Consider the following 23,847-nt stretch of genomic DNA (forward strand, 5'->3'; position numbering starts at 1 on the left):
AGGAATTGCGCTTTATTTTATAGTACCCATGTCGTATCGACCCGGAAACACCCCACAAGGAAGTTAGTCAAACTACATAGGCCCATATACATGCAAATATTTAATTATACCTACGCTTAAATAAAAGGGGCAATATTATCACAAGTATGAGATTGATAATGAGAGCACCGAATTTAATATATTTCATATTTATTATACAATATCTGTTAAAAGTGCATTAGGTCCATCGTTAACTACATTTAATACCTACACCAGAACGACGTTGCTGTATTGAAAATATATAAGAAACATGTAATAAATATCCATAATATATTTCCTCCAGACCTTACAAAGAGTAATGTTATGTTTTACTTAAAAAATTCGGGTGCGCCAAAGTTCACCTAAAATTTCAACTCCGATATCTATTATACTTTTATTTGTTTTCCTATATTTTCTCAACATAACCATCGTTTATACTATTATTCAAAGTCATATCTTTTTTGTTTAGATTTCTTTTTATTCATAATAATCAATATTAAATACATTAATTTTGAGTAACTTTGTTTTCACATAACATGTAGGTATAACATATAAGAATAATAGTACCATGGTACAAGTAGTTAAATACATGTTTTCATATATACATTTCAATTAAATAAGTTTAATATTAGCGGCTATAGCTTTCAAATAATCACTTATATTGGTGTAGGTATTTTGCTTTACAATTCAATATATTTCATTAAGATTTGGTTAGGTTAGATTATGTTAGAACAGTTAAAACAACGCACGAGCCGAGCGTAGCGTGCCGCGGAAGCGGCTGGCGAGTACCAGAACCAAATTGTAGGCGTTTCCCCCCATTAACAAATTAGGGAGGGGGGAGGGTAGACTTTTATTTTGGTTTTTGTTGAAAACTGTGTATTACGTTGTAATAAGAGTGGTAGCACTATAATCATGGACCAAAGCTCTATCAACTACAATTCATTAAAATTGGTTATCATCTTCTACCCACATATATTTTTTATTACACTTGGTAAGTGTTTCTTTCTGAGTATGAGTGAAAATACTATGGTGAGTATGTTTAGGGATAAAAGCGTTATGATAAAAAACAGTAGGAGTTTAAATATATTTACATTAATGATGTTATTAATTACAATTTTCGGAAACATCAGTGTTATGAGCATCGCCGGTAGCACTACAAATAGTATGAATGAAAACTTTAGGAAGAATGATCATTCGGATTACAAATAGTTAGGAAGAACAATTTCGGGTAAAGAACTTTAGGTGAGCCAATATGGACCCAAAAAATTCATTGTATGAAATTCTAGATATTCCAATGTTAAATTAGTCACCATGCACTGGGGTGGTGGTATCGGCTTCTTTATCTCCTCGTGCCACAGCTTCTCCAGCACTCCGTCCATCATCTCCATGAGCGCCCTCTCGCGGAAGTCATCCTTAGGCTTCGGCTCCGGTGGCGGAACAACCACTTGACTCGGACTTATATAAGGTGTTATGCTGCACTGAAATTTGTCAAGAAAAACATAATATTAACACTGTCCGATCTATTTTGTTACGGTGTGGAATAAACCCACAGGGATAAAAATAACGTTGCTTAGAAAAGGCGTCGATTGCCCAAAATAATCTAGTGGGATATTATATTAATACTGGTCTATCTATTGTGTTAAGAAATGGAAAAAACAGGCTTGTGGATAAAAGCTTTGCTTGGAAAAGAAGTATCCTGTCCAAAATAATTTGGTGGGCAAGATGCCATTTCTAAATAAGCTGATAGCTCAGAGACCCATAGCCATCGACCTTAGAAATCCTATCTCTAGTATTTTCCTATTTTCTTTACTTGCCAACTTTTTCATCGTGTACAACATGTGCACGCTTACACACTTGAGCTTTTTAAAGTACAATAATGATTCCTTATAAAATATTAGTCATTCTCATTACAAGTTGGTACACATAACTCACTTTATATAGTATCTTAAAGTTTAAAAATATGAGACCTTGTGTTTATAAATACGAAGTGACTATTTGTACGGGTACTGGACGAATAAATTATATTTATTCGTACATTTATTCAATTTTTTTTTTAAATTAAAACGTAAAACTTTTTTCAACATTTCTGTGAATTTTTATTAACTTATTTCAGGACCTAGCTCACTCGGAAAGTGTTTTTTTTTAATTTTATGATTCCTTTTTTATGTATTAAAAAACTTATCATAACACATTTGCCTGATTTTTTAATTACCTATTCAAATGTATGATCACTGTTTTATTTACGTGTTTACCCGTTCAGAGGTTGTAATTTTTTTCGATATTTTCCTGAAAATTGTGTATTGTAATAAGATTAGTAGCACTATAAACATGGACCAAATCTCTATCACTATGATTTATAAAAATTGGTTAGGTTAGGTTATGTTAGAACAGTTAAAACAACGCACGAGCCGAGCGTAGCGTGCCGCGGCAGCGGCCGGCAAGTGCCAGAACCAAATTGTAGGCGTTTCCCCCCATTAACAAATTAGGAAGGGGGGAAGGTAGACTTTTATTTTGGTTTTTCTTGAAAACTGTGTATTACGTTGTAATAAGAGTGGTAGCGCTATAATCGTGGACCAAAGCTCTATCAACTATAATTCATTAAAATTGGTTAAGTTAAGTTATGTTAGAACAGTTAAATTTCTTTCAATGATGTCTTTTTTCTCTCTAATCCGATAATCGGACGACTAATTAAATTCAATCGTCCAGTTGCCGGACACATAGCAACAGCCTAAAATAAAATTATTCGTCCGACTTCTGTACGAATAATAATAAATTATTTGTCCAGTACCCGTATCAATAGACTCAGCCTTATAAATAAACGTCGATTTTTAGGCCTCGTTGACCCCAAAATCAGTTTTACTCCTCAAAACCTCTGGGAAACCGATGTTCGACATCACTCCTCATAAAGCCTCGCCTAATATCGGAATACTCGGTCTCGAACGAGGCCTAGACGAAGCTGGGCGTTATAAATAGAGCACAGCAATACTTCAAGCTGGCCCGCATTCTAGCGCTTTACAAAGCGCAGGTGCGGCCACATATCGAGTATACCTGTTATCACTGGTCTGGCGCACCGCAGTTGCTCGAACCGTTATAACTTTCTTCTACTCACATAATATGGATGATACTTATCTATTTTTTTTATTATTGTTTTATTATTCATCTTTGCAAATAATGTTTCTGACCTCTTCCGGGTCAACCTTGATGAGTCTCTCCGGCTGTTCCTCCTGCCGCCACTCCGGGTCATAGATCCCGACGCTCAGGTGGTGGAAGCTTCCTCGAAGATCAGATAACTTGTTGAGCTCTGAGAAATACAAGCCATTAGATGTTTTTGTACTGAATGAGCCTTATAATGCAGGCACGCCGTTTTTGTGAGTGCGTAAACAACAGCTTATTTATCGGTGTGTCATTTTAAAAGTGCGTACGTAACGTTGTATTATCTTCCTTGTACGGTGTTTCCCGGACGATACGACATAGGTACCTTGAAAAAAAGAGCTTACACCTTCCTTAAAGGCCGCAACGCTTTTGTGAATACTCATGTATTGCAACAGAATGTGGGCGGCGGTGATCACTAAACATCAAGTGACCCATACGCTCGTTTGACCTCCTCTTCCAAAAAGATATTATTGTGGGACGTGTCCTACTTCTGCTGACCGCAGGTTGGTTGCTGTTGTCACTAAATAGATTACCCTAAATTACCCACCATCGACTATGAATCGCAGTCGAGAGTTCCTCTCCATCACGAGACCAACTTCGCGTTTTTTCTGAGCCATCAGATCGTCGAACTGCTTGTTGAACCAGAGCCTCATGTTTTGAACGTTCAACTGAAATATACCACCACCATTGAAACAGCTACACAACACTAATTAACAAGAATTATACTAAAAGTTATTTGATTAAACTAAAAAAGACAATCTATGGCGCATTCTCATTCGAAAAAAAATACAAGGCAAGCGACCTAGAGGCAGGAGTCTGATGCGATGCAGCGACCAGATACGCGACTCTGCCAATAAAAACGTCCACGAAGCTATACAGGTTGCCGAAGACCGTAACAACAACAACAAATGGAAAGCGATCGCCCGGAAAATAATTCGTGGACGTCACTACCCTCAGCAACTAAGAGAACGACATGAGGAGGATGGCGCATTATCGAGGATGTGATCACCTACAACCAGACATAGTCTGTAGATGAAGAATACGAATAAGGAGCTGAATTAATAAATTATTAACGTTGCTGTTATTCCCTCTGTTATAGAAATAAATACGATGATGACCTAAAAGAAAATATCATCATTTATTCTACAGCCTATTATATACTTCAATAAAAATGAGTCCATCGAAAACAAAAATGTGGCAAATAAATTATTAGACCAGGCGCTGAAACAGACACGCTGTTTTATAAACTTCTCGAGACATTATCTAAATCGTCCTACACAAGAGTTTTGGATCGTAGGCTTTTCCCCACCAGTTTTCAAAAGTGGAAAACTATTGAGAAACTGTGTTGGCTCTCTTAATAGACCAAGAAGTTTTATTGTGACAAGTGACGAAACTAGCAGTACTGATGCAGTGTCTGTTCATATCAGAGTGACAGAGATAATATTTATTTAAATAGAAATAGAAATATATTTATTTACCATAGGGAGTGACAATAACATAACATATTTCTACAGCCCTTAGAGCTATATTTCACCGGGACAACACAGGGTGGTGTTCATAAGCTAACGAACACCATATAGACACCAGATTCATGACGCGTCCGAGCTGGTCTTGGGTCACCTGGGGCACCAATCTGATGACACCAGGTGAGTAATTCTATATAACGCTGTATACATATTGTTGGTAGCGGCGACTGGTGGCGCCACCGTGGTATCCCAGTGATATATAGCCCATGAAGCTACATCAGTTCGATAAGGGGCTTTGCAAGGGAAGAAGAACTAACAAGAAACTACCAGCCCATCTTATATCTACTAATCTATAAGCCTAAAGTTTTTTAAGTCCTAGTATATAGTCTGGTATTTTATTGTAAAATTGAATATTTTGAACCTTGAGGCTTGAAAACTTATGAAGGAGCCCATATCCTATAGCTAACCTATTACAAGGCACTTACATTTAATATTTCTTCTCGAGTTGAAAGAATTCAACAATTAAAATGAAACTTTATTACATCGTCTCAAACTTTTTCGTCTGTGTATTGCATATCCCGTGACGGTGGTGGCGCCTATAGTTCTCAGCATAGAGTGTATAGACTATTACTCATTTGTGCCAGTGCTCCACGCTTTTTTGTTTGTTTTTGTTAGTGTTATTGTAAATGTTGTTTGTCAGTGTTTAATGTATATGTTGTTATTTATTAAAGTGAAACTTTTATTTGCTTTTGGTAAACAACGACACAGCTAGTGAGTCCAAAAAACTGATCAACGAGGAAAAAGCAAAGAATAGTGCAAAAATTAATGACGATGAATTAATTTTACGTCGTAAAAAACACTTCCTATAAAATAAAATATTGGTTACATTTATACTGTGAAACTCATAATAAAGATGGCACTGATAATAGAATGATTGAAAGTAATTGGAAAACGGATTAAAATGACTCAACGAGAATAAAATATTGTTTTCAGTTTTTTAGTATGTGTATATAATCTAAATAATTGTTAAGTATTATATATGTCGTACTCTCCCTGATTAAAAATATTGATTGAAAAGTATTGGGAATCAGTCACCCCATGTAAACTGTATATCTATATATACATGAAAAAGAATTGAAAGTATTCAAATTTCAGCATTTTTAATATTTTTAACCAGGGCTAAGACACAGAGTTCAATAAAAATATTAGTTGGAGACTTAGTCTACTTTTATTATTTCCCATTATCATTCCAATTTTCCAAGTATAAAATTAAGATTGATAAAGCGAATTTTATACCCTTAATGGAATATTATTCCGAAAATTGTTGGTTAAATATCTATAATGTGAAATAAAGTTTCACTTTTACCGTAGTTTCATAAAATCAAACGATCCTTTTTTTTCTTGAATTCAGTAATCTTTTTTCAAACGTGTATTGATATAAATGTATTGTGAGAGAAGGATAAGGATTATATATCAGCTTGAATTTTCCCCGAAACGATTTATTGGTCGCATATTATAAATATCTCTAATAGCCCAGTTTTGGAGCAGTTCATTTTATTTTATTCACCGGGAACAGAATATTTTCATTTATACAAAGTGTATCGCGCAACGAGATCCATTAGAACTAAACATTACTAACTTTCGTAATTTGCTGCGACCAGTTCATCTGAAGGAAGCTGAAGGCGAGGGTCTGCGGTATGATGAAGGGCGGAATGTCGATGAACTTGTGCGCGTTGGAGCCGGAGAGGACGTAAGGTGAGCCCTCGATGGACTCCCCAGAAGGAACCACGTTGGTCACCATCTGGCTGTCGGTGCTTTTGCGAATTGATCTCAATGACAACGCAGACACGGGAGCGGCGCTTTAAATAAAATTATTGAAATTAGTATTCTAATAAATAAATAAATTGAATTTAAACTGAAGTAGCAGTGGACAGCGTATATATTTCGACGGATAGATGGCCGATGGGGCAGAAAAGACCTCGAATAGCGAACACGTACCGGAAGACGCAATGTTCGTAGGCCTCCCACAAGATGGACCGACGATCTGGTCAAGATCGCCGGAATACGTTGGATGAGGGTAGCGAAGGACCGATCATCGTGGAGATCTTATAAATTATTTCCCACATCTATTTAACAGTTTTACTTTTGTCGATATAACGTAAGAATATATTAAAGGCTACTTATATGATTCAAATAAAATCTCATGACAAAAATGTAATTTATTTGGGCAGCGGCTTATTGTATAAATGTTGCCGGATTTTGTATGTACCAGGTTGAGCCGTGTTGAATGACGAGAAAAATGGTCATACTAATTGTGTATGTGCCACGCTAGATGTGTTCTCATTGAAGATACGATAAATTAGGATGAAGTGCCAAGGTCTGCCAATCTCATACATTTTCCGCCTTACGGCCGTTCCTAATATACTATCTACATATAGAGATAAATTACTACCTTCTACTGTCAGTAATTAGCTGTCAATAATCTGAAGCTGTCCCAATACACCCGATAAGTCATTCTTATCGCCTTATATTGGGACGCGTGAATTGCAATTTCCATACAAACTTCTATTGCTGGTAAGCTAAACGTCATCCCATTGACAGACAGCATTTACGGATAAGGTGAGTTACCGTCGATAAGATTATTGGGACAGAAAAGTCAACGATAGTTACGATTTTAATCTCAAGTAAGAGATAGACTGAATATTGGGAACGGCTATTAGTGGCACGGGGCTACGAGGCCAATCTATGAGAGCTTACGGTAAGGGAACTTCGTCCACACTGGTTCTCTCAACATGCTCCTCCCACGGCCGGAACAGGTCTGCGTCGTTCTCCATCTCGACGCCCCGCAAAGCAGCAATCAGCTGTAACTCCGGCCACATGTCTCGTTGCGTCGGAAGAACCGCATAATTTTCTACCTGATATTTAGTAAAAGGAATAAATGAAGTGTTAAGCACATATAATAAGGATAAATTAGAGCATTTAAAAATTTGAACTCATATAAATAATAGTCACGCCTACCAAGAAAAATAATTGAAGTAACGGCTAGCGACTAAAAGTGATTTTTTTTCACTATTAAAAATAAGTGGTGCCATTTAAAGATTCTAACTCACAACCACTGAAGAGTTTTAATAGATTTCACAACGTTTTCGTTGTCCATATTTACATATACATACATTATACAATTATTATTTCTTGTTTAGTAAAATAACTTAACTGTCTTCAAATTATTATCATAATACCTAAGATAATTAGACAATCATATAATCTATACAGAATATATGATTGTCTAATTCTAAAGTTGCTAGCCCCTCTGAAAAATGTTTGTACCTGATAGTGGCTAAATATCGCTAGTAACTTGACTCGCGGCGTCATCATCGTGTCCCAGCAATACTTCTTGATCCACTGCGTCACCACGTCTTGTGCTTTGATGCGGGCCTCCGTTTCCAAACGGATAAGTTCCCGTTCTTTCTCCGCCTGATAAGCCACAATAAATACATTTTTTGTGATTAATATTGCAGCGCAGTAGTAAAATAATCCTACACTTACTACAGCTACTGCAAAAAGGCGACGCGATTGATTCTTTTTGTTCCAGGCCACCCTGGCACTGAAATTAATGACATATTCCATGACGTGACGGGTGCATTCCATTGCGATGGCGTCTTAATATATAGGTCTCAGAGAACAATGGAGTGTCCGTGTGAGATTCAATCAGAAATGAGGGGATCCGTAGGAGAACCAAAGTCACAAACAAGATCCCGAATGACTGCGAACTGAAGTGGAAGTGGGCAGAACATATATCTCGAAGGACAGTAGTTGGGGCAGTCAAGACCTCGAATGGCAACAATGACTCAGTGTTGGTAAGGCCCCTAACAAGATGGACGGATAACCTGGTCAAGATTGCCGGAATAGGTTGGATGAGGGCAGCGCAGGACCGATCCTCATGGAAATCTTTGCGGGAAGCCTTAGTCCCGCAGTAGACGTCTTTCGACTGTAATGATGATGATATAATTGCCTTAGGTTCGTCTTCAGCAAGGGAAACATGTATTCTCATGCCGAGTAGTGCTTTACTAAATATGTCATTTACACCAGCTATACAGGTCTCTCTCGGGAAATCATCGGACAAGTGCTGGAAAAAACGTGGATAGTAAAATGAACCTTGTTCAATTTAACCCTTACAAGATAAAAGTATGCACGGTATCCACTAAATAACCACCATTTGTCGTATCGCCACTCTTTGACAACACTTTCGTTTTTCCTACTTTCAATGTCTCGCCTAGTACTGATACTGGGTTTCCAATTGCCAATTCCGTCGCCATGTTGAAGACAAAATTGAATTGGCTTATAAGGAGGGATCATCAATAGAACGAGACAGTACATAAGGTCAGACCACATTTTAGCGGCCGGCCACATAATATGAGGAATATAGTCTCATCTCTGGTCTGGTGCACCAAGCATCTACTAAACCGAGCTATTTTACCGCGAGCAACTCAGAACTGCTCGAATCATCGGGGTTTACCACTTCATTGTTCCTTCGTTAAATTTAACTTCGTGAGCTATCAAGCCTCTTCTTCCGTGCTGTTCTAAGCCAATACAACATGGATCATGGTTTGGTAAAAACAAAAACGCTAGATGTTAAATGCATCATCAGTTCTGAAGCCTTTTTTAATGGGACCAAACTGAAAGTACATCTAGCGTACATCTAGAAAGAAACATAAAAAGTACACACGCCTTGATAATCTTTTCCCTGTTTCGAGTCGGTAAAAATACCTGTTTCATTCTCTCCTTCTTATTTTCAAGATGCAAATTAAACTCGGATAGCGATAGTTGATGAAGTGGTATTTCTGCTATATTCTCTTCTAATAGGGCAACGACACGCGTTTGAATGGCTTCAAAATTCTTCACCAGCTCCTCACGTTGCTTCTTGTAATCCATCGTCTCTTCTCTTACCCTTTTATCCTCTTGGAGGTCGAGATAGTTCTCTGTAAAAGAATTAGGGTCAGCCAGTAGGGTCTCAAGAGCGAGCACGTATCCGCAAGCTTCAAAGCGCAAAATCCAAAATTTCACGGCATAAAGGGTAATAAAAAAAAGCGTGTATTTTCTTTAATTTGTGTACTAATGTGATTTTATGTTTGGTAAACCGTGGTAAAATGGTCGAGTTAATGGAGTCCTTTAATGCCGCGTAACACCAAAAAAATTACAGTTAAACTTGTCCCTTAAATCAATGCTTATTCCTTAGATGTCTAATAGAGCCTCTATAGTTGCTGTTAGGCGACGCATGACAACAGGCCAGGTTTATTACTTTAGATTGCATGGCAGTTACGTTTCTACTCCTAAGTCACTTTGTTTTAGTGTGCGTACGTTTGCTGAAAATAGAGGTTAGCAGACGGCCGCTATTTTTTCGACGTGTTTACAGCTGTCACAGTCTATCTAGAGTCTAGACGTATAAATTATGTAAGGCTTATTCATTAAAAAGTTTACAAATGACATCATTACAAAATTATTTAGTTAATAGTTGTAATTAATTCGCTACGGTACGACGTATATATCTTAAAAATAACCCACTCACTATCATTTCGACCCATAATGGAGATAGTATGGAGACCCTCATCGAACATATCTTCAGACGGAGGCTCATGGCACGGCGGCTTATCCAAGTCCTCCCGCATGCCGTGGAGGTGGTGCACCACCAGCGTCCTGTTCCCGGCCAAGTGAGCCACGTACGTGTGGTTGGAGTCAATGACAGCCTGCTTGATACCAGTCTCGTAACGATGGCTCAGGATTAATTTTAAATCTACAAAATTAAAAAACATCAATTTAATTGTATTCAAATTTAAATTCAAATATTTTTATTGAAAATAGGATTTTACAACACTTATTGAAAGTCAAAAACCCATTCGAAAATTTATGCCTCAGACCTGACACTCAGAATGGGTGCAAGACCCACAACAGTTTTTCTTCTTTTTTCATAAAATTTCAATACAATACAATTTATTATAATAGCCTAAGGGCGGTCGCTCCATTCCCAGTATGAAAGTCATTTATGTTATCGTAACCTTTACCACATAAACGTCTTTTAATAATTCTTTTGAATTTGTAATTCGTAATACATTTATTTTTAAAATTTTCTGAGATCTTGTCGTAAAAGCATATAAATGCTTTATTATATATTTGAGTTAGTCTTTTGTGGAGCGATATATACATTTCCCCTCAAAAGACTAACTCAAATTAGCCGAGTAGTAGGCATAATCCGCCTTATTACAAAAAAACTTAAATATACCTGGATTAAATATGATTTAAACCTAGTTTTTTCGTAAGTCTGTGTTTTGTAATAAGACTGAATATGTTTTTTTTATGGAATAGAAGGACAAAGGAGCGTACGGGTCACCTGGTGTTAAGTGATCACCGCCGCCCACAATCTCTTGTAACACCAGAGGAATCACAGGAGCGTTGCCGGCCTTTAAGGAAAGTGTACGCGCTTTTTATGAAAGTACCCATGTTGTATCGTCCCGGAAACACCGCACAAGGAAGCTCATTCCACAGCTTTGTAGTACGTCGAAGAAAGCTCCTTGAATACCGCACTGTGGAGGACCGCCACACATCCAGATGGTGGGGATGATATCCTAACTTGTAGCGTGTCGTGCGAAGGTGGAATTCGGCGGCAGGTATCAGCTTAAACAGCTCTACGGAACACTTCCCGTGATAAATGCGGTAGAAGACACAATAAAGCGACGTCTCTACGCAACTCCAAGTGATCCAGCCGTTCACAGAGCCCTGGGTCCCCGATAATTCGAGCTGCTCTACGTTGCACGCGGTCAAATGGAAATGGTTTGCTCCTAGTGTTAACATAAGTTATTATTATAAGTGCTAATTTATTACCATACTCTTCCGTTGCATGAGACTTTCGGAGTACGAGAGTTCCGTCGTAGCTAAACGTCATTAAAGCGCCATTGTTGACAAAGGCATTGTATTGCTTTAGCTGGTGTCCAGTCTCTATAGCTGGCGCCATTTTGACAGAAACTGTCACTCCTTTCTATACAATAGAAGACACGATTAATATTATTACTAGCTGATGCCCGCGACTTAGTCCGCGTAGATATAGAGTTTTTAAAAATAATAAGCAAGTTTGGAATTGAGCATATTATACAATAAAAATAAATAAATTAGCCATTATTATTACTAGTGACTTAATTTTTCTTATAAATAAAACTTAAATTAGCTTAACTAGTAATTTGTCTCTCGTCAAAGGCCTCCTCTAAGGACTTCCACCTAATTCGGTCTCTAGCTACTCTCATCCAGTCCGGTCCTGCTATCCTTTAAAAATTGTCCTCTCACTTTCTAATCTGTCTACCTTTCCTTCGTTTCCCGTCTCTTGGATACCATTCTTTAACGGTTTTTGTCCATTTCTCTTTCTTTTCCCTCAGAATGTGTCCAGTCCATTGTCACTTTTGCATTTGTCACATCTTGTGTGCGTTTTTTAATTTTGTCTGACTCTTAATTTTTTCTAACTTTACTTTGTCTCGTCTACTAATTCCAATTACGCTCCTTTCTATGGAGTTTTGGCACATTTTAACTTTTTCCGAGAGATAGTCTGTTAGAGTCCAAGAATAACATCCATATGTTAGGCATGGGAGTATCCACGTGTTATAGACTTTTCTTTTTATTCCTTTAGATATTACGGGTTTTTTCATGATTTCACTCAAAGACCAGTATCTTTTCCATGTATTACAAATGCGTCTGTCTATTTCTATTTGAACATATTACATGAATCTTATTTCGAGGAAGATTGCTATGGCAAACTAAACCTACTATTGGTATAGTTATAGCTCTTCGACGTGAATCTCAGTTCGTCATAAATCCCGCGGGAACCATGGATTTTTCCGGGATAAAATGAAGCCTATGTCCTTTCCCAAGCTCTAGTCTATCGCTGTACTAAATTTCATCAAAATACTATTTTAGTGCCGCTCAGGATTTTTGAAAAATCCAAAAACTCTGAGCGGCACTAAAATTGCGCTCGTCACCTTGAGACATAAGATGTTAAGTCTCATTTGCCCAGTAATTTTACTAACTACGGCGCCCTTCAGAAGGAAACACAGTAATGCTAACACAACTGCTGCACGTCAGAAATAGGCGTCCTTGTGGTACCCATAATCTAGCCAGCATCCTGTGCAAAGGTGCCACCTTCGCTCGGCACCCTTTAAATTAGGACATCACAACCCCCTGAATGTATGACATTCTTCCACAGTGTTGTTTTTCATGGAACTTTTTCCACATACAACCAAGCTTCCTTGGTAGATGTTTCTAGTACGATACGACATGGATACCTTCAATAAAAGCGCGTACACCTTTCTAAAAGGCTGTAAACACTCCTGAGACTCCTCTGGTGTTACAAGAGAATGTGGGCGGCGGTGATCACTTAACATCAGGTGACCCGTACGCCCGTTTGCCCTCCTTTTCCACAAAAGAAATTATTACTCGAAGTAAATGTCGTCTATTTCAAGTGAATCCGTGACCCATCTTCCTTCATTGACAAAAAATCATAATAATATAAATAAATGATCTTTAAAAAATAATATTGCGTAGGATTCTATAAAGTTTGTGAGTACAATTGTACGGGTAAATAGATTTATTTATTTATTTATTTATTAGGGCAACTAACAAGTTACACTCTTTACATGCTTAAACTCAAAATATAGAAATAATATGGATAAGAGTTAATCTTTACTCGAGCAATGGGATCGAATGAGACGCTCCAGCAACGGAATTCTGATGACTGTCTCTAACAATGTATATAATAACGATATTTTCAAAAGATGGATGGACATCCATCTTGATAAAATTAGAAAATAAGCTATTTAATATTAAAACGTAATTTAATTTATTTAATTTAATTTGTTGTTTGGTTAGTTCATTCGATTTAGTGGTAATTTTATTGTAATTTTGATTTTAATTTGTATTTTCTATGGGTTATGCCTGAAATAAATGATTATTATAATATTATTATTATTATTAATTCTTGTATAAATACATATAATATATAATCTGAATCTCGAAAACGATTTTCATAAAATTTTGTATACAGGGGATCACGGGGGCGATAAATGGATCTAGTTAGGTTTCAATTTAATAAAATGTATTTTTATCCGTGTTTTAGTGAGAAGCAGCTACATTAACATTAGAATACAAAGGTAAATTTCGCCACTATATACAAGACTATAATAGCTCAGATGGGATATTGAGTGATCCGGATAGCAGAAGACCCCGGTTCGAATCCAGATGTCTTATAAGGTTTTTTTTAATTTCAGTTTTGTACATTCGTGAAAATCCCAGCAAGGCTCGGTCGTCCGAATATTTCAATTATAAGCTACCACAGCATTCATAATTTTAACAACCTTTTAAGACAGTATCTTTAGCAATATACAAACCAAAATATATGAATGTTGTAATATTTAATTGAAAAATAAAAATTAATTATGAAAACAGGTACATAAATCACTTCTGTAAATTTAGTATTTTCCTTTTATACTCTACATTGTGATTTATATGACCTACATAGCCTAGAAGTAGCTGCGTTTTGACGCAGATTAGTCCTAGATAGTGGGACTACAAACAGATTGCCTCAACTATAATGTTTTCTTGGTTTTCGAGCTCATATTTATATGTTCATCCGACGTTCTACAGAGGACTAAGGTCTGCAACGCTCTAGAGAGTCTTTTGGCCAGGGTGACCAACTGACCATATACCGTCAGATCACCCGTATCTCTTCTCTTACATGTAAAAAATGTTCTAGTGTTTCTCTTACCTCTCCAGACAAACGCAACGGATGCAACAATGTGGTTAAATGCGGTATTCCTATCGCTGTATCTCTTGCACTGAGCGGTAGCAGACGCATGTAAGGCCCAGCCATTTTGCCCGCGAATTTATTGTCTTTCCCGGTTTCCATATCAATGCAAATTATACGTTCACCTGAAAATAAATGAAGATTACAAATTTTATGGGAAACATAATTATTAAAATCAAGATAGCTAAACAGTTCTGAAAGTTGCAGTATTTGGACTGAACAATTTATATTATCTGCAGAATTTAATTTGACAACAAAAGGTAATAAAAATGCAGCTTACTTTCATATTATTAACATAAAGCCACATAATGCAGAAGAAAATTTATAAGAAAATTACAATGTTAAATTACATGCTTAATGCACAATATATAAATATAATATATAGGTTTGTAATACAAAATGTTGACATTAATTACAAACGTGTACTAGAATAATACAATTCTTGTAAATATTAACAGTGTTATTACAAAAACAATAATTTAAACATGGCTTAGACACGTGTTTTGTTAGACATTGACCTAACTATAGTTACCGACGTCAGAAGTAGAATTTATCTGTTTCTATTACGAAACAGTGTTTAGCTTGTGTTTGACTATAACTTCTTCAAGCAAAAATAAACTGAAGTGTACAGGAACAATTAAAAGAAAGCAATTTTTATCAGATTTCATATCTCTGTCATCATATTATATAATCCAAATCTTCCTTATATATTATGATCTATTTTTTATGGAATAGGAGGACAAACGAGCGTACGGGTCACATGGTGTTAAGTGATCACCGCCGCCCACATTCTATTGCAACACCAGAGGAATCACAGGAGTGTTGCCGGCCTTTCAGGAAGGTGAACGCGGTTTGTTTGAAGGTACCCATGTCGTGTCGTCCCTAAAACACCGCACAAGGAAGCTCATTCCACAGCTTTGTTGTACGTGGAGGAAAGCACCTTGAAAACCGCACTGTGGAGGACCGCCACACATCCAGATGGTGAGGATGATATCCTAACTTGTGGCGTGTCGTGTGAAGGTGGAATTCGGCGGCGGGGAGCAGGTTAAACAGCTCTACGGAACACTCCCCGTGATAAATGCGACAGAAGACACACAATGAAACGACGTCTCTACGCAACGCCAAGTGGTCCAGCCGTTCACAGAGTTTGGGTCCCCGACAATTCGAGCTGCTCTGCGTTGCACGCGGCAAATAGATCGAGCTGATACTGGGGTGCGCCAGACCAGAGATGACAGCAATACTCCATGTGTGGCCGGACCTGCGCTTTGTAGAGCGCTAGAATGTTGGCCGGCTAGAAGTATTGCCGTGCTCTATTAATGACGCCCAGCTTCTTCGAGGCCAATTTGGCTCTGCCCTCCAGATAGCCATGGAATTGGCAATCGCTCGAGATTTCGAGACCCAGTATTCCGATACTAGGCGAGGCTTTAGGGGAAGTGTTGTCGTAGAGCGGTGATACGACAAATGGGGTTTTTTTCGTTAGACACATCTTAGACAAGCTTCTACTCGTGTTTTAATATAAGCATTGTCTAAAGATTGTTGAACGCTAAACAACAGAAAGACATAGATTTGTAATAGAACTATTTTAAAACTAGTGTTCAACACATGTTTAATTTTTCTACAACGAGGTGAATCTTTAAATTTAAAAAAAAAAATTGAGAACCAACTTGTTTCTAATTACTTTGTGAGACAACCCAAAAACATGCATATAGGTATTATAAGAAAACTCTATAGAATAGAATTAAGTGTTCATGGTATAAAGCTCTTCAAAGATATATTTATTATCTAAAATAAATTTAAGCAATTTGTTATTTTTTAAAGTGATAACCCTCACTTCTGGAACTAATTACACAAATTAAATTTATAAACAAAATTTATGAACGATGCCAATGCGAATCGCGTTCCGTGCGAATGCTCTTCCAGTGAGCCAACCGTCCGAGTAACGTATCGTTGATAAATCTTGTACCTATATGTCTTGTTCAAAGCTCATTACCTTGTAAATATTAAGAGTGGTATCATTATAATCTTGGACTAAATTTCTATCAACTACAATACTTTTTTCCTCCTAATTCGAGCTACAGGATACTAAGTCCAACCCGAGTTGTCTGCAACTTACATACCAATTGTATATTTATCAGAAAATAGAACGAGGCTAAAGACTCTCATTGAATCTCCCACTTTCATAATGACACAATCTGCCAATCCTCTGCCAAGCTCCGTGTAACGCACCAGATGTAGTTGATAATCTTCTGACAACTAAAAAACCAGGGATGTAAAAAATAGTTTCGTAAACGTATTTATTTATACAAAATGCAATGTAACTTCTAAATACCAAATAAAAATACAAAGTAGTTTTAAATATGAAATGCAAAATACATATTTTCAAAATAGGTTTGCCAAATAAAATAGGCACCTAGTTACTGATTTTAATACTTGTATTTGTTCAAAGAGTTTCATTTTTTATGTTGCGTCTATGGTGTCTTTTAACCGTTCCACCAATTAAAAAGAGCCATTCAACAGGTTCATATCTTGGTAAGCAGGTATTATATTGGACATTATTATTAAGGATCACGATAAGTGTGTTCACAAAAAAGTATTTTTGGATTTATGAATGTTAACGTCAAAGTCAAATAAAGTTTATTCGTTTAGGCTAAAACTAACCGCTTTTGAATCGTTATTACAAATATTTCTTTTAAATCACTGAAATTACCATATTATGTATGTAAACAGTTGAGCTCGTGAGAAGAATATTCAAGAAACTCAACCGCCACTCTTTTCAAACAAATAGAGTATTTTACAATGGCTGTAATATACATAATAAATTAGTTTGTAAGGTGCTGCAATCAAATATATGAGTAGTGTTTAAATAATATAAATTATTTCATAAAGAATTAACTGCATAAATATAAATTATCGTATATTTAATGAAATGTTTGTGTAAGGATGCTTCGTGAACATGATGGTCGTGATTACTGGCTTATTTATTAACTATAACGGGTCGACCTGGCACTACAAGCAATGAAAACAAAGAAAATTAATTAGAAAATGTAACAAAACTATTTTGTAGTTTACAAATAAGTTCCAGGTACAAAAATACTTATACAGTATTTCAAATAAAAAACAAAATACATTTTGAAAAAAGTATTTCAAATGTAAAGTAGGTAAAAATAATTCGCATCTCTCTAAAAATGTTCCTACATAAATCGTGCAGCCATAGTTCATCGGAATTTAGAGTCTTACCACCTCCAAATGAGATAGAGGAAAAAGAGTCGATTAGACCCGACAGAGAAATTCAAGATTTGTGAATATAAATAAAATTACGTATGCCTCTATGTGAGAGGGGCGCAATGGCTGGTCCATGCCCCATTCTAGTCAACGAGTACTGCTTGAGGGCAATGGTCGATCCTGTCGAAGGTATTTATTAAACATAAATGTATCTTTCACTAAAAATATAGTGTTTTGATTATCAAAGAACTGGCTAACGCACTCATTTACAAATCATAATTGGTCACGCATTCAGATTCCGGATTAAGATCCCAGAAAATGTTCAAAACAAAAGTATAACGTTATTCAAAAGAATTGTTTAAAAAACGTTTGTGTGGTAAAGGTTACTATAACATAAATGACTTTCTTAATGATACCACAGATTGGGAATGGAGTGACCGCCCTCATGCTATAAAATAATAAGTTTAATTGTACAATATTACTTTGTAAACATATTTATTCGATGGAAAAAAAAGCCCGCTGAGTTTGTTGCGCCCATTCTTCTCAGGTCTGAGGCATTCATTTTGGGATGGGTGGTAGTTTTTTTGACTTTCAATAAGTGATGTCACATCCTATTTTGAATAAAAATATTTCAATTTGAATTTGGATTTGAATTATTAGGACTGTAATGATCAAGACCGTGGCAAATTAGCCCACAATCTACCTGTCCATCTGGAAGGCAGACGTATGCTGGACTCGAGATAAGACTATATCATATCGAAAAATCACACTTCGCGAAACATTTATTTGACACCGGTAACTCACTCGGATACAATAATAATTTTAATGTTTTACATACATTTGAAAAAGGATTTCGCTTGAAGAGAGATCTATTTCTTAGAGCAATTACAAATAATAAAATACAAAAATAACATGTTTACATTATTGAATGAACAAACAAATTTCGTCCCTTCACCATTGTTACGTATCTCTTCCGGGGGTATTACGTCACAACAGCCCACCAATCACAGCGCGTCATATCATGGGACGAGGGTATAAAAGAGCGGTATAAAGGAGATCATTTATTCACAATTCAGTCTCGTGCCAGAGTTTGGTTAGTCAACATCTCCTGAGGATGCGTCGTGTAGAGGCAAAACACGTGTCGAATAGTTTTTAGACAAATATTGCTGGAATTAACACTAAAGAAAACTCAAAACATTTGGATACATAATATTTCCTAACCTTCATAATGAAAATATGTCCAGCGCACATGACTGCTGCAACCAACTCTCTCCCCGTCGGAGAGAAGACCACGCGCGACACGATCTGATGCGTCAGACACATGCTGCCAACCTTCTTCATCCCCTCGGCATCGTTGAAGGTGTACAGGCCCAAACCATAGTTGCGACCAACTTCACCGAATACAATCAACAAGGGCTCTACGGGACTTGCTTCGAACGATACGTCATTGCCATCGACGAACTTTACGAGAACCTGCAGAAATAAAATTATAAATAATCACCAATATTCGTTACAGACATCTTTTATTATTCTCAATGGATTTTTAAATAATAATTATACTTTTACTGCTCCAAACTTTAACACACTTCCGTGTAATTTTTTTTATGACAATAAGGAACGAGACAAGCAGGACGTTCAGCTGATGGTAATTGATACGCCCAACCCATTACAATGCAGTGCCCCTCAGGATTTTTGAAAAAATTCTGAGCGGCACTAAACTGCGCTCTTCACTTTGAGATATAAGATGTTAAGTCTCATTTGCCCAGTAATTTCACTAGCTACGGCGCCCTTTAGACCGAAACACAGCAATGGTTACACATTACTGCTTCACGGAAGAAATAGGCACCGTTGTGGTACCCGTAATCTAGCCGGCATCCTGTGCAAAGGTGCCACCCACTGGGTAAAATCATCAACATCTAGATATGTTGGGTCATAAGACATTAGAAGGAAACTTCTTGCGCTCGCAATAATCAACGAAATGAAAGGACAATGCAAGCATTGCTTTTTAGAGACTACTCATATTATATAAACACCTACAGAAGTTCTTTTTGTAAAAAAAAACCCCGAGTTTCGGAGCTATTTCATAAAGTCGAACTAACCTCAAAACTAGCCAAGTAGATACAGGTTCAATGATACCAATAACGTATTTTACATTGACACGTTATACACGAACGAACATTATTACTCTAAAAAAAGAATAGTTTAAAAAAACGAAAAAAAAGCGTGGGGTGCTTTTTAAGATACTATTAAAATAAAAATTCTTCTACACCCCAGGCTTTTTTTACAATAAAATATATTTTTTTTACACTATTTTCAATTTAAATTTATTTTCTATTTTTTAGTTGAATGTTATATAAATCGTGCTTTTTAGTTTTTTTTTTACTATTATTTATTTTTCATTTTTTAGTCAAATTAGTGTAATGTCATCGGTCCTCGATAAATCTACAAAGTTTGAACGAAATCTAGCCGTTTAAAGTGGGTCAAAATCGCGCCCAAAGAAGTCGGTTACAAAGATACAAACATACAGGTGAAGCTAATATAAAGCGTGTAAAAAAGCATCAATCCGTTTAAATTAGTGAGTATTACGAGACATTCTAAGCCTCGGGGAGTTATCCGACATTTACCTATATTGCTGTGACCCGATTACGTTAAGGTACATAGTAAGGGTATCTAATATTGGGCGCTACCGTGATCATACATTCATCAGTGGTATAAAATAAGTGCACATTTGTGCTTCTAGATTCACATTAGCTCTGGTGATAAAAAAGGGTTTTTTTTATTGAAATTAGCTACGTGATCCTTTAGCTTTTTGGCAGTAACGTGTAATATGATGCCTACGTTTTTTATTTTTAGCACAGCTCCTACGAATAATCAATCAAATTTTATTCGAAAAATATGTAGGCATTAAAATGTATCTGATGTATAATTTTAGTGCCACAATTAATTAGATTTTACTTTTAAAAATATGTCAGTTCAGCTCCAAACTTCACACAATGGGGTCACTGAAAATCAGTGTTGTGCTCATAGTGTATGGACACAACTATAACTGAGTGGACTCCAGTTTTGGAAGACCACTGCCACATCAAGTTTTGCTTTTGTTTCTTTTGTATTAAGTTAAGTATTAGATTAAGCATATATTTTGTTCTCTTTAACTTTTTTGTGTGAATGTGTCAGTTTTTCTTCCGAAATAAATTCATTTTCATTTCATTTCATTTCATGTACTTAAGTTACTTAAAAATGTTGGATTTAACTAACCAGCTTCGCAGAAAACACGTCGTAGATGCACAGCATTCCCGAATTATTTATGGTAGCAATGTATTTATATTCTGGAGCGATTAGTTGGATTTTTTTAATGTCCCTGAAAAGATTTCCTTCATCAAATTCAACATGAGTGTAGCTGTGAATGATCAGAATGGCTGCCACCACTATTGGAAGCTCTCCAGTGTATACTAGCTACTATGTTTAATCGATATCATCATCATCATCAGCCGGAAGACCTCCACTGCTGGACAAAAGCCTCCCCCAAAGATTTCCACGACAATCGGTCCTGCGCTGCCCTCATCCAATGTACCTATTCCATGTTTAATATCTGTGCTTTAATATTCGTTTGACACTCACTGACAATTCCATGATTATTGAAATTTTTGTCTGTATATATATAACTCAAAAACGACTTAAAAGATCCCGATATAATTTGGTGCTTAGTAAGAATATATGATTGCCTAGCCGGATAGGCTAAATAAGTAAAACATAGATAAATAAGATATATAAGATTTAAAGCATTACTAAAAACAAACTAAAAAAAATAATAGAAATATTTGAAAATTAAAATAGTGTTTCATAGTATAATTAATTGGCTATAATTATAAGTGATAGGTTCGTCGACTTAGATAGGGAAAATTTCAATAAGAACCGTATTTATATTCAAATCCATATTCAACATTTTTATTCAAATAACTTATTGAACGTAAAAACTACCACCCATTCCAAAAAGTATGGCTCAGACCTGAGAAGAATGGGTACATCAAACTCGGCAAGCTCCTAAAGTTTCCGCTACGAAAATTGAAATTTTTCAAAAATTCGAGAAGTTATTGGTTTAACCCCGTTTTTCGATAATCGAGTTTTCATCAGATCTCGCCGTTTTAAGGTCCTGGGAAGCTTCCCTATTCCCGCGATGGTGTCCGCACGTCCGTATGTATGTGTATGTGGCTTGACCAATCTTGAATTTTGAAGACAATTCGGACCGACAGATTTTACGAAATCTCAGATAAAGTACGATGTTTTTTCATATTGTGTTTTTTTTTAATAACTTTTAAACGGCTTTACCGATCGATTCCAAAAACTAATCAGCTCTTAACATCAAAAAACCACATGGATTGCCACCAAGCCGGTCAAAATTGGTTGATTCATTCGTAAGTTATCGTTGACGAAAGAAAACCAAAAAAAAAATCGGAATTACCTCGAGATTCAGAGTTCGATAAATTGAAACTAATAGATTCTTTATGAGACTCAAAAAACGCGTCGAATGCCGCAAACCGCGTGAATTTTGGTTGATTCACTCAAAAATATAAAAACCAATAGGGTTTTATTTAACTTTTATCAGACTTTGAGCTCAAGAACATAAAACAGATAACTCTTTGACCTCGAAGAGCTCATAATGGTCATAAGTACGTAGTTAGGTATGGAATTAGCGGCAAGTTGCAGGGATGACCTTCAGGGTCAACCGTTTTCCTAATTTTTTAATAAAATTTTGTTACAATATAATATTGTACAATAAAATTTAGCTTTAGGGCGGTCGCTCCATTCCCTACCCGGGTATATATAGGTATATAGCTATAATACATAACCTTTGTTTATATGTGAACAGACGAACATCAACCCTATCATCTCCCTCGCCGCTAAGTTTGTACACAAACCCCTTCTCTGTCCATAAGACAGCGATGTCAGACAACGAATTGGAGACCAGACGAAACACTTCATCATCAGGCGCGTACTTCCACACGGCCTGCCATTTTTGATCTGATTTTTTCAGGAGCTAGAATTAAAAATAAAATAGTGCTTTATTACGCACAACATGAGGAGTAATGTTTTCATTCTGTTGCTGTGTGATTAAAATATAATGAACTAAATGTGAGAAAACTCAAGAATGCAATTTCGGTAAAATTTACTTTTATGGATACATTACGTTATGAAAGCTTAAATATTAATTTCACCAGTGGCAGGCTTATTTGCACAGGATGCCCGCTAGATTATGGGTACAACAACGGCGCCTATTTCTGCTGTGAAGCAGTAATGTTTAAGCGTTACTGTGGTCTGAAGGGCGCCGTAGCTAGTTAAATTACTGGGTAAATGAGACTTAACATCTTATGTCTCATTGGGTTTTTCAAGAATCATAAGCAGCACTGCATTGTAATAGGCAGGGCAATTACCATCAGCTGAACGTCCTGTTCATCTCGTCCCCTATTGTCATAAAAAATTAAAATATTTTTTTTTTAATATAAGATTGAGTGTATATAATTGGATAAGGTACCATATGTTATTTTTTAGTTTATGCTCATTTTAAATGTTAATTTATTTTTATAAGATTAATGTTACACTAGCGTATTAGGAATAATCCTGTAAGGCTAGATAGATGTACCTAAGTGTTGAAAACAAATAAATAAATAAAATTAGTAACAATTAGGTAAGTATGAATTTTTTACAAGTAAAGCATAACTATATATAAACGGCAAACTTTGTTTTGCTATATAAATTAAGCCACCCGCTCATTGTATGAATTATTATCATACGTAATGAAATGGACGTAATTCCAGAAAAACGTTCAAAACCACAATAATGTCGAAATTGCGTTAAGAAAAGAAAAATAAGATAAAAAAAAGAAAGAACACAAAACTGGTCACGTGATTCATATTAACGGACTGACAAATAATGACAGCCCTACTGTCACTCTTTAAATGACATCATGACTTAGTAGCCCAACCCACATGTATGGAATACTCTGATATTTATTAAACTATAAACACGATGATTCCTTCAAATGTGTTGTTTGTGGCTTGGAACGTTTTTCAGGAACTACGTCCAAATGTCATTAGCTGTATTATTTGTATTGCGAATATATGGGTATTTCTAAATCAAAAAAATATACGATCC

General features: G+C 36.2%; 1 protein-coding gene across 1 annotated transcript in view; it reads right to left on the reverse strand.

The window, feature by feature from the left end:
• The window catches only part of LOC126969115 (cilia- and flagella-associated protein 43), a 34,302-nt gene extending 11,689 nt beyond the window's left edge, over window positions 1–22,613 (reverse strand). The window contains exons 1-13 of the mRNA XM_050814422.1: window positions 22,545–22,613; window positions 18,919–19,170; window positions 16,593–16,728; window positions 14,437–14,600; window positions 11,514–11,667; window positions 10,204–10,428; window positions 9,405–9,616; window positions 7,965–8,111; window positions 7,395–7,552; window positions 6,277–6,496; window positions 3,719–3,839; window positions 3,201–3,319; window positions 1,329–1,496 (exon numbers count right to left, since the gene is read on the reverse strand). Of these exons, the coding sequence (XP_050670379.1) occupies window positions 1,329–1,496; window positions 3,201–3,319; window positions 3,719–3,839; window positions 6,277–6,496; window positions 7,395–7,552; window positions 7,965–8,111; window positions 9,405–9,616; window positions 10,204–10,428; window positions 11,514–11,667; window positions 14,437–14,600; window positions 16,593–16,728; window positions 18,919–19,038 (1,944 nt within the window). The 5' untranslated portion in view covers window positions 19,039–19,170; window positions 22,545–22,613. The remainder of the gene's footprint in view (window positions 1–1,328; window positions 1,497–3,200; window positions 3,320–3,718; window positions 3,840–6,276; window positions 6,497–7,394; window positions 7,553–7,964; window positions 8,112–9,404; window positions 9,617–10,203; window positions 10,429–11,513; window positions 11,668–14,436; window positions 14,601–16,592; window positions 16,729–18,918; window positions 19,171–22,544) is intronic.
• Between the last annotated feature and the right edge of the window lie 1,234 nt (window positions 22,614–23,847).

Source organism: Leptidea sinapis, chromosome 17 (assembly GCF_905404315.1).
Source record: "Leptidea sinapis chromosome 17, ilLepSina1.1, whole genome shotgun sequence".
Classification (NCBI taxonomy): domain Eukaryota; kingdom Metazoa; phylum Arthropoda; class Insecta; order Lepidoptera; family Pieridae; genus Leptidea; species Leptidea sinapis.